Source organism: Rhincodon typus, chromosome 14, assembly GCF_021869965.1.
Source record: "Rhincodon typus isolate 14 chromosome 14, sRhiTyp1.1, whole genome shotgun sequence".
Classification (NCBI taxonomy): domain Eukaryota; kingdom Metazoa; phylum Chordata; class Chondrichthyes; order Orectolobiformes; family Rhincodontidae; genus Rhincodon; species Rhincodon typus.
In genome coordinates, this window is record NC_063345.1 from 64,142,577 (window position 1) to 64,154,740 (window position 12,164).

At 41.2% G+C, this 12,164-nt stretch overlaps 1 protein-coding gene across 1 annotated transcript in view; it reads right to left on the bottom strand.

The window, feature by feature from the left end:
* Positions 1-12,164, bottom strand: part of LOC109936810 (sodium/hydrogen exchanger 2-like) — a 145,645-nt gene that overhangs the window by 22,344 nt on the left and 111,137 nt on the right. Inside the window, exons 9-11 of the mRNA XM_048605134.1 lie at positions 10,719-10,821; positions 3,251-3,370; positions 1,571-1,634 (exon numbers count right to left, since the gene is read on the bottom strand). Coding sequence (XP_048461091.1) covers positions 1,571-1,634; positions 3,251-3,370; positions 10,719-10,821 — 287 coding nt within the window. The remainder of the gene's footprint in view (positions 1-1,570; positions 1,635-3,250; positions 3,371-10,718; positions 10,822-12,164) is intronic.

Here is a 12,164-nt window from a genome sequence, read left to right on the forward strand (position 1 = left end):
AAGGGAGAGGAAGAGGATCGAGCTCAGCTGGAGCAGGAAGGGAGAGGGAGAGGATCGAGCTCAGTCGGAGCGGGAGAGGGAAAGGATCAAGCTCAGTAGGAGAGGGAGGGAGAGTTCAAGTTCAGTCAGAGAGCGAGAGGGAAAGGATCGAGCTCAGGTCAGAGAGAGGGGGAGAGGACCGAGCACTGGCAAAGCAGGAGAGGGAGAGGGAGTGGATTGAGTTCAGTTGGAGTGGGGGTGTGAGAGGGAGAGGATCGAGTTCTGTCGGAGCAGGAGGAGAGGGAGAGGGAAACAATCGAGCTCAGTCGGAAAGTGGACTGGGGGAGGGAGAGGACTGCATTCTGTCGAAGCGGAATAGGAACAGTTATTTCCTGACCTCACCATTTGATCTTCACATTTTATCATTAAACCCCCAGACTCCTTTCCCGTGGTCTGCTCTATGAACATAAGCTATGCCACAACAATTTATTTGTATTTACTGTAATATCATCACTTTCCTTAACTCCCCAATCTATTTGATCTGTTCTCTTCCTGTCTGTCCCCCAATTTCCCAGCCCCACTCTCAATCCGGCAAGCAGCCTTCTGGAAATGATAATCAGAGACACTCGGGTTCTCAATCACTTAAACTGTTGAAAGGTCACCCTAACCCCCCCATCCCCCAAACCCTTTAACCCCTCGACTATCGCCTGCTCCCCTCCCCTTTTAATCCCAGGCTACATTTCCATGCCTAGTTCAAGGCTTCTGCTCGAAACTGGCACAAATACTGCCTCATTTAAGGCTGGGAGCAAAACTTTGGGCAGCAAGATTTTATGACCAGGGACACGCAACAAGGGAGTGGTGGCAGCACAGTTGCAATTGGGGGAAGAGCAGATGAATCAAGTGCAGAAGTGGTCCAAGATTTCTTGAAGAGATCTGGAGGAGAGCTACTATTCTCCTGGCTCATGAGGAAATCACTCTTTAACAAAAAGAGTGGCTCTCTGAAGCACTATTTAATTCCTGGCACCATTGGTCTTGAGGGGTTTAAGAATAAAGAAGCATAAAGGCTCCCCTGCTTAGACCTCTACTTGAGACAGCTGATGTCCAATAATAATCATGAAATCGAGTGCTACATATTGAAGGAGCACCCTGTGAGTCTGGTGCAGGTCCCCAGATTAGCTCAGATCATGGAGAGAAAGCAGCAACTTAGTGATACACTCTAAGTGAACTACTCTGAAGCCTCTCCGACACCACCACCTCCACCTCTCTGTAAAAACTGGAGCTATTGTTTCAGGGAGTGATTGGTTAATCTTCAGACAGGTTTTCAAGGGAGACGGTGAAAGCAGCGAGGATTGATTCAATCAAGTACGATGCATTGAGATTAAGTCAACGTGCTTCAGAAAATAAGCTGATAGTTTATGGTTAATTTTAGCCCTGTGCTACAGTAAACATAACATGCTTGGGGGGAACTAACATTGTGACATCGCACCATGATAAGACAAAAAAAAAATGGCAAAAATCCATAGTTTTATATTAGGTTCTGAATTCTTATTTTGCATTTTGAAAAATTACATCAGTGGATAACATTTCCTACCTGTAAGAGATCGAGCTAGTTTGCCTTTCTTCTGTGACTGACCAGCAACACAAACGGATCTCCTCTGTGATGCCAAGAAATAAAGAACAATTAATGGATTCACCTTCACTACCTATTTTCTGTCATCTATAATTCATCCACCTCCGAAGATAGCAGCAATCAATATCTGAAGAGGTTAAGAAATTGGATGTCATCGAGAGCACAGTATCTGCATCATAGCTGGAGAATTTTGTCCATGAAACAGGAAGTCCCTTTCTCACTCACTTGATACAGAGCTAGTTAGCTCATAGTGCTAATGTGCTGTAATTCCAGGGGTCGACCACACAATCTTAGGATGGCCGCTGAAGCAGATTCCAGAATTGACATACGACCCTTGACTTTGTGGTCAATCCCAACTGGATAGCATCACTTGCCATTCTTTATTTCAGTGAAAATTTAACCAGTCCTGCTATATTTAACCATTAGCCAGGCATTAAGCCTTCAAAAACTTATAATGTATATAGTGTAACTATGGCCATTTTGCCAATTAATTCAAGTTCATGAAATTAATTTGTCACTATCGGTAACTTTCCCTATACATACACACATATAATGCTATTTAACTGATGTACACTAAGAGCAGCTGCTCTGAATCTAAGATGCGAGGGTCTATTAAGATTTAGTGACAGAGAAGTAATGCTTTTTTCCATAATTTCCTGCCAGGTTTTTTAACAGACAAAAACAAAATCAAATACATAAAGCAACAAGAAATTATTGCCCTTCCAGTAAACTTGATTAAAAAAAGTCCTCAAAAAAAACAAAAAACAACAAATTAAAAAAAATTAGAAATTACTCAGATACTACAGTTCTTAGACATGTCTGTTCATTCGTCTAAAACAGACATTAACCTACATAATTGAAATGGGAAAATCACCCACTGAAATCCCAGACAAAGGTATTCCAAAATGATATGGCTTATTTTGCAGGACTATGGAAATAGAGCATGGGATGTAACTAACTGTACAGATCCCCTAAACAGCTGCTATAGACATGATAGGCTGAAAGGCTTTTTTTTGTACTATATGCTGTTAGCTATGGCTCCATTGGTAGCACTCCTGTCTTTGAGTTAGAAAGATTGTAAGTTCATGTCCCACTGTGGGGCTTGAGCACAAAATTCTATGCTGACACTTCAGCGAACCACAGAGGGAATGCACTACTGTCAGAGTTACTGCCTTTTAGAGGAAAGGTTAAACCGAGTTTCTGGCTGCTCTTGCTGGTGGGTAAAACTTCAAAGTGGAGCAGAGAATTTATCCCTGGTGTTCTGACTGATACTTACACTTCAATAATCCTTATGGACACAGATTATCAAGTCACAATCACATCACTGTCTGCAGGAATTTGCTCCATTAGCTGCTGCGTGTCCTGCACTGCGATACACATTGCATTACAATTGTACATCGCTAGCTGTGAAATGCTGTGGGACATCCACAGTTCATAAAAGACTAAGTTATATGTTTCTTTGTTTCTCCACTAATGTCAGTTGTTCCTCAACTTGCATACACTAACATCTGAAATGATACTTCTGGATTATGTTAGTTAAAAAATATAATCTGAGAAGAAACATGATAATGCAGATTATACAAAACAGAATGACCATTCTTGTAGCATTTTATCAATGAAACCCCAGCTGATGCAACATACCTGTATTAAATTCATTACACTGTCATCTTTCAGCAGACTTTCCTGGCGACGCAGAAAAATTTCTTTCGCTTGATTTGAATTTTTTCCTTGCGGCAAGGTGTGTCTGTTGTAAGACTGCGTCTGTTCAAACAAGATCAATAGATCAAAGTCTCACTTTGTTATGTCACACAACCGTTATTCCTCTGGCTCCATTCACCACTCACGCCAAGTATCATCAGATTCAGTGATATAATGGATTGAAAGGAACTTGAAGTAGAAAATATTTGCAAAATTAAAATGACAGACTAATAGAAGGTGTCCAATGATAGATTTGGTCCAGCATACACTTGTGTGCCTGAAGGAATGATACTTGAATCGAAGTGGGGGAGTTTTAAAATTCTGATACATTTGAAGCATAATCAGACCATAAGACATGGGAACAGAATCAGGCCATTAGCCCATCAAGTCTGCTCCACCATTCTATCATGGCTGGTATGTTCCTCAACACCATTCTCCTGCCTTCTCCGCGTAACCCTTGCTCCCCTTACCAGTCAAGATGGAAATCCAATGTGTGGATTTTCCCCACATACACAACAACACCCATCTTTCATTATTGACAGCTTCCTTGCCTTCTTGCTAGGCTAGGCTAGGCTTCAATGTAAGCCTGCTTGGGAGCACTGCACAGGAAACCAGAGGGACCAGGCAGGTCCAATGCCAGTTCTGATGGGCTGGGGGATGGTAATGAGAGATTCTTGAATCCAAAGTTGGCTGAGTTAAGGGGATCAATGATTCTCAATACAGGATCCACCAATGTTGATGCAGTAGAATATGACCATGAGGGAAGATTTCCATTCCTGGCGGTTTTTGCACTCCAATAATGGAAACATTCAATTTCTGATAGCTGTGATTTGTATGGTAGGGCATCTAACGTAATTAATTTTCTGTCCATTTGTTCTGCCCAATCACCTCCATTCCCTCATGTTAAAACTTCACCTATCGGCCAAATTTTGGAATCAGTTACATTTGTCCTTACACCTTCAGCTCAAAAATATATTGCACATAAAGTTGCTTGGTAGGTGAGATGATGATGGCAAAGCAGGAGACACAGGGCATGTTGGTTCTGAAAAAATATGACAAGCATAAGTGTACCTACCCTACCATGAGATCAAATTAATAATAAATAAGGAAGTACAGAGGGAGTGAATTCAATGTTAAATCAGCTGCAAAGAAAAGGAATATAGAAAAGCAACATCAGATTAAGGGAGAAAGAAAATTTGGATAGAATGGAAACATTAATGTTTCTTAAAGTTTGGCATCTGTAAAATCGCCCGGAAAAATTCAAAATAAGGAGGAATGGGGCATCACCTTATAGTTGATTTTCAGTGCCAGATAGGCACATTAACAGTCATTGACACGTACCTGCACTGTTAGAAGGGCAGTTACATTTGTAACAGAAACAGAACTTGCTGGAAAAGCTCAGCAGGTCTGACAGCACCTGTGAAGAGAAATCAGAGTTAAAGTTTCGGATCCTGAGTTCTGAGGAAGGGTCACTGGAACTGGAAGGTTAATGCTGATTTTTCTTCACAGATGCTGCCAGACCTGCTGAGCTTTTCCAGCATCGTCTGTTTTTGTTCCTGATTTACAGCATCCGCAGTTCTTTCGGGTTTTAGTTACATTCGTAACAAGGCTTAACTTTCTATGGTGAGTTGAATGCGAAATTACTCAGCAAATTCCTTCAAAATAAAAAGGCAGGCTTAGGGCAAAATGCCAGATGTGTGAAATTAATAGTGAAGTGGTACAACTTGAATAACATCTTTCGGATATTCAAAGATAACCAGATATCTATCCCTCATCTGAAGTTGCTGCTGAAGTTAGTTCAAAACACTGTGCATATCTGGATAGCACCAAAGTCACTTAGCCTTATCAGTAAAAGAGAGAGGCTAATCAAATTGAGATAGCAAGAACTGCAGATGCTGGAATCAAATAGATGGATGGGGAAATTGATAAATACTAATCCATGATAAGATTAGAGCAGAGGTACTTGGGTGGCTACTGTTGATTTCCGGATGACTACCCGCTGATACATTTTGGTATTGCCCACCTCCACCAGTATGTGGTAATGGGTAAAGGTTATATGTTATTACCTTTGCAGAAGCACAGGCTGTGACTGGAGATTACCCTAGACCGCATATATTAGTTCAGCTGCGAATAAACTCACCAGCAATCTTCAAATAAATCAAGAGTTGCTGGAAAAGCTCAGCAGGTGTGGCAGCACCTGTGAAGAAAAAAATCAGAGTTAACATTTCGGGTCCGGTGACCCTTCCTCAGAACTGACAGTAGCTGGGGAAACGTTGGTTTTTATTTAGCAGATAGGGAGAGGGGATAGGATAGGAGAGGATAACAAATAGTTGTTAATAGTCTAGACCGGGTGACTGCTCCGCAGAACATCTACGTTCTGCTCGCAGAAAAGACCCTGAGCTATCCATTGCCTGCCACTTTAACACACCACCCCATTCCCTGGCCAACATCTCTGTCTCTGGCTTGCTGCAGTGTTCCAACAAAGCTCAACGCAAGCTGGAAGAACAACACCTCATTTTCCCTGCAGCCCTCTGGACTCAATATCGAGTTCAATGATTTTAGGGCCTAAACTCTCCCATGTCCTAGCCCCCTACCCCACACACCAGGCCTTGTTACCACATAGCTTGCTATTACACATTACCTATTGTTAGTCACGAACAGTCCCAATTAACAACTCTTCACCCTCCGAGCCAGATTGTTATCAACTCCTTTGTTTATCCAACTGCTCTTCTCTTTCTTCAGAGAAGTATCCTATCGTTTACTCCCTACCCCAATTCCCTCCCTATTTTCTGCATATAAACTGATGTTTTCCTAGCTACCATCAGTTCTGAGGAAGGGTCAACGGGCCTGAAATGTTAACTCTGTTTTTTTCTCCACAGATACTGCCAGACCTGCTGAGCTTTTCCAGCAACTTCCATTTTTGTTCCTGATTTACAGCATCCGCAGTTCTTTTCGTTTTTATTAAAATAAATCAAATCCATGCATCTCATTTAGACAGCACAAAAATATTATTAGGAATGATTTTTGAGATCATTGGCTGTTACCAATTTATTTTTGTCTTTGTTTTTCCTTGGGTCTATCCAGTGATTAATGATGGAGGAAATATTACTGTAGAACATCTGTAGAAGAGACACTGTTTTTATATAATAAGCTATATTGCATGATTGCAATAAGTACAACTACATTTAGCTTATCAAAGTTACTAGAACCTCATGAAGCAAGTAGAGCTAGATCTGCTCCCTCTGAAAGCTAGACTAAAATTCATTGTCTCCTCTCCACCCACTGACTATGTGTGACATTGGCTGAATCAGTGTAACATGAACATTAAACTTTCAGAACCATGACCTTGAACAACACGAGTTAATTACAGAGAAATGGCTTTCACATATTCTTGGATTTCTGCGTTACAGGTAATCCTTGTGCATTAGCTACTCAACTTGAAGAGTCTTCAAGTGACATTTTGGCAAGTCTAATCATTTCAAATGGGGCACCTAATTTTAGTGATGGAATTAAAGTAATGCTGTAGATTAAATTAAATTTAGTCCACAGGAGTTTCGGAGTCAATGCAGGTGATGAGCTTTCTACAAACAACTTGCTACAAGAGTGACTTTTGACACGAACAGGGAGGATTCACTTGGGAACTTCAGAGAACATCATTGGACAATGAGTTTTAATTATTAGTTATTTAATATTACTGGAAAAAAAGACATTTTGGAATTAGAGTTAGGTTTATGGTATCATGTACTCAAGTGGAGGGCCTATATGTGAGTACAGTGAAAAGTGTACAAAGTCGCCAATTCAGGCGCCATTTTATGTACAAGGGCACCTAGATACAAAATCTTAGGTATAAATTAGAAAAATAAATAAATAAATAACGGTAACAGGACAGCATTACAGTATTTCTAAAGCAGGGGGTCCGTGCTGGGCTTCACCTTGAGGCCGGGGGTCCATGCTGGGCTTCACCTCGAGGCTGGGATCTGCACTGGGCTTCACTTTGAGGCCAGGAGTCCGTGCTGGGCTTCACCTCGAGGCTGGAGGTCTGCGCTGGGCTTCACTTCAAGGCCAGGGGTCCATGCTGGGCTTCACTTCAAGGTCAGGGGTCCGTGCAGGGCTTCACCTCAAGTTTGGGGGTCCGTGCTGGGCTTCACCTCAAGTTTGGGGGTCCATGCTGGGCTTCACCTCAAGGTCGGGGGTCCGTGCTGGGCTTCACCTCAAGGCCGGGGGTCCGTGCTGGGCTTCACCTCAAGGCCGGGGGTCCGTGCTGGGCTTCACCTCAAGGCCGGGGGTCCGTGCTGGGCTTCACCTCAAGGCCGGGAGTCCCTCAATGCCGCGCTGGCTTACCTCTCCACCACCGATGCCATTCGAGGAATGGAGGTAAGTAGAGAGAAACAATGAAAGAAAAAAAAAGGAAAAATAAATATGGGAAAGAGAAAAAAGAAGAAAAAGAAACAGACAGAAAGGATGAACTCTGGCTTAGGGGCCTACTCTGCTGCCATCTTGGTTCGTTGTAGATTTTCATTTTGCACTCAACAGGACAAGCCTCCTGATATATCGATGTAAATGGAAAACAAGATTTATACTGTATTAAAACATAACACTGATTGGTCGGCAAACGGACTCAGATGAGTTGAAATATTGTCATGTAGAATGTACCAGTTTGGTGATGATTGACAGTTAACTGTCAGTGTTGATTACATTTTAAACCAAGTTTGTTGACACTGATTGATCAAGACATTACCCTTAGAAATGAACCAGAGAATGACTGTCACTGGTTTTATTGAATTCAAACAGGCACAATATGAGTACATTAAGTTTTACTTGAACACATGGAAGTATCTCGAGAAGGAAGTCCAAGGATCAGCAAAGGAATAATCTCAGCGAACGCTATGGGCAAGAAACCCTGAAGTACTTTCCCAGTCTTTCCCTCTACTCCCAACATCTTTTTTTATGTGTCTGTCTCTGTCTGTATGTAAGACAACAAGGTGCAGGGCTGGATGAACACAGCAGGCCAAGCAGCATCATAGGAGCAGAGAGGTTGACGTTTCGGGCCTAGACCCTTCATCAGACTCCAGCATCTGCAGTTCCTACTATCTCTGTCTGTATGTATATGTTTTATAAATTGATTAGTCTTAATTAGTAGAATTATATATCAATAATTCATAATTGTTTATTTGTAGTTAAATATTTCATACAACACCTACAGTGTAGAAACAGGCCCTTCGGCTCAACAAGACCACAGAAACCCTCAGAGCATCCCACCCAGGTCCATCTTGCATAATCCACCTAAGCTACACATCCCTGAACTCTGGGCAATTTATCATGGCCAATCCACCTAACCTGCACATCTTTCGACTGTGGGGGGAAATTGGAGCACTGGGAGGAAACCCACGCAGACACGGGGAGAATGTGCAAAATCTACACAAACAGGTTCCTGAGGGTGGAATCAAACCTGGATCCTTGGTGCTATCAGGCAGCAGTGCTAACACTGAGCCACTCCTGGTTATTTCTGATAATTAGTAATTCTTGTTAAGTGTAGAAACCAGGTCTGTGCTTTATGTCAACCTGGCTCTGAAAGACAGGTAAATTGGGAGCATTTGCAGACTTTCTAAAGCTTTAACTTTTGTGATGACCTGGGGAATAGCAGGATTTGATTTCCAGTGCACTACCCCAGTGAGGCATAAAGCAAGATTTTGACGCAGTGGTGATGAAAGAATGGAGATATATTTCCAAATCAGCATGCTATGTAACTTGGAGGAGAACCTACATATCATGATGTTCCCAAATGTCAGATGCCTTTGTGCTTTTTGCAGTTAAATTAACATTTACACTGCAACAGAAAGTGGATGTGTGCCTACTTCAGAGCAATCTTTCTTATGTGGCTTCATTTCCATCTCAATTTGGGTGTTGATTCACGGAATAGAATATCAAAATTATTAGAGATGAATCAAACCATTCCAGTTTATATAAATTAGTCAGTTTGACATGCTTGCTGGATCCATGCTGAGTAGCTGTGAAATGCTATTTATCTTAGTGAAGAAACATCTGGGTAACTCAGACCTTTTGAATCGTTGTTAATCTTCTGTAATTATTAGAGATGTAGCTGCTCTTCACCACATTGTATCTTCAAAAGATGGTAAAATCATTGACTGATGTATAACACTGCGCTTGTCGCAAAAGGCTGAGAGCTGGCAGGGAGCTGGAGTTGGATTATTAGCTCTGTAACATCACTTTGATATATTTGAGGTGAGCAACTATTTTTCAAGAATCTATTTTAGCTTGAGAGCTGTCAGCAGAAGCATATGTTGGCTTGATGCTCCAAGGTTTTACATCACACCAGCTGATCTTCAATGTAATTAACTATACATTCAAATTTAGAAACTGTTTTGAAGCATCAAAAGAGTTCTCCCTGAATCTACTAAACTTATAGAGGCACAATAAGGTAGACTTTCTACTTTTTCTCTGAGATCTACATTTGAGATTGCAAATCGACAGCCCACTATAGAAACTATCCAGATTTTATTGAAACTTTCATTGTGGTTGTTTGTTGTATTGGTCATCCAGAAGTCTGGATGAATAATCTGGAAATTTTGAATTCAAATCTCACTGGACCAGTTTAATAGGAATTATTTTGGGAAAATATATTCTGGTAATTGAAGCTAATATGTGTAAAATAACCATGAAGCTGTAGAATTGTCATAAAAATCCAAGTGGTTCACAAATATCCATATTTATGTGGTCTGGCTTAAGCCTGCTTCTTGTCCAAATCCAATCTAGTTGACCAACTTCTAAAATGACATTGCTAGCCACTCAGTTATGTTTATTAGCTCCAGCAGAATACTGCAAGTACGTAGCCCATCGTCACTTTCTCAGGGTAACCGTGGGTGGCCTTACTAGCAGCACCCAGGTCCTGAGGCTGAATAATGAAAAAAAAAATGAAAATTGTGCAATTGAATGAGTGATCTACAATGTCTGGCCAACAGGATGTGCATTCTACAAATATGTTTAATAATAGGCAAGGACAACTTAATGAACAGGTCAGTGACACTGAACTCAAATAGTATCTAATGTGGAAAGCTCCCGTAAATGTGGAAATAACACTGTTGAATGCATTCTATAACATTAACAAACAAACGTATGAACCACAGGAACATTTTGAAGCTGCTATTGATATTCTCGACTCAGTCTGTTGCAAACTTTTATTACACACCTCTGGAGTAGGTGGGGCTTGAACCTGGGTCACTTTGCCTAGAGGTAGACACACTAGCACTGCACCACAAAGGGTCAATCAGGTTGTTACCTGCAAATCACACTCATATCATTCTGATGGGGCGAAAACCAAAGGATCAAATCAGTGAAAGCTGGAGTCTTGGTGTATTTAACATTACATTACAAATTAAATAAGCTTTCATACCGTTTGCCTTATTCGATAAAGGTTTCTAATCAAGAGCTCCTGGATGTTATCGAGCTGTTCTGAAGGAACTGGACTTTTGGAAACTTCAGCGTTTTGTTGATCACTGTTTGAAGGAGATTAAAAATGTGATTAATTACTGCAGGATGTAGTTGTTTCAAATGAACCAGGTCTTGATAACTAGTTTCCTTGGAGTTCTTCCATGAAAGTGGAACTTGTTAAATCTGTGCATTAGTCCATACTTTGCATTCCTATGTTTCATCATTTTGAACTGCCAGTTTCTGTGAAGCTAGGCTGAAGGAACTTACTGTCATGATCGGAGAATAATACCTTTCTGGCCCATTTTGGAACAGGTTGGCTAAGAGACTTTCAAAGCAAGACCAAAACACGGATTTTTACAATAACGCATGTATGGGGACAAGGTATCAGGGTGATGGCAGTAGGTTATGGTTTGCACATTCATGTTTTGTGAAGATAGCTGCCCAAATAAATCAACGGCTTGTCTCCATTCATATTTGATTTCGCTGACTGAGGTGTTTGAAGCAGGACGTGCACAGATTAAACCTGACAGGAGCAAATCAGATCATTTCGGATTTATTTGCATTGCCAACGTACTCTTTTGGAGACCTAAGATACGGACAATAATATGGCCTCAAGACAACATTTGAGGACGTGAAGTGCCATTTTGGGATTGTTAAATGTAGGCATGAGCGTGCATGAAATGTGCATAAATTCAGTGGAACTGTGAAGTTCTTTGGAACTGTCCAAAGTCATTAAATACTTGAAAATAAAGTCTGTTTGCAATGTTAGAACAATGCATTACTTGATGTTTCATTCTGTTGACATAAACCCGAGAGCTAACATTTATAAGTGCCACATGACTGATGTCACAGCCTTCCATTTTCACAGCACGGTGCCTGCCATTTCACAACCTGGTTGACAGCTCCAAGCAATTGTAGATTCTTTGAAGTACGACTGGGAATTCCAGTATTTGTCTTTATAGGATTATTTGCTTGAAATAAGTAAGTATTCTTACAATGATTATGTAGATGAAGGAAAGTGAATGTGATTTGTGAATGAGCAATTTTAAAAGTTTGCAATAGATGTTACTTTATTTAATTTTAGCATGGGTTTTGAGGTATGCTCATGGTGGATACTAGATGAGTTGGCCTGGTAAGTATAAGGGCAAAGGGTAAGGGGCATATGTGGTTATGAATTAGCATTTGGTTTACATAGAGACAATTAAGGGCTATTGGGTGTGCTGAGGAATGGAGGTTGGCATGGATGATATGAGGAATCATGTTGTGCAGGTAGGAGCATGAGGTGGGAATGGGTTGGAATGAAAAGGGCATAGGAAATGAATGGCGGTTGAGGAGGTGTGGGTGATGAGATGAATGGAAATGAATGGGGGTTGAGGAGGTATGAGTGATGAGATGAATGGAAACGAAT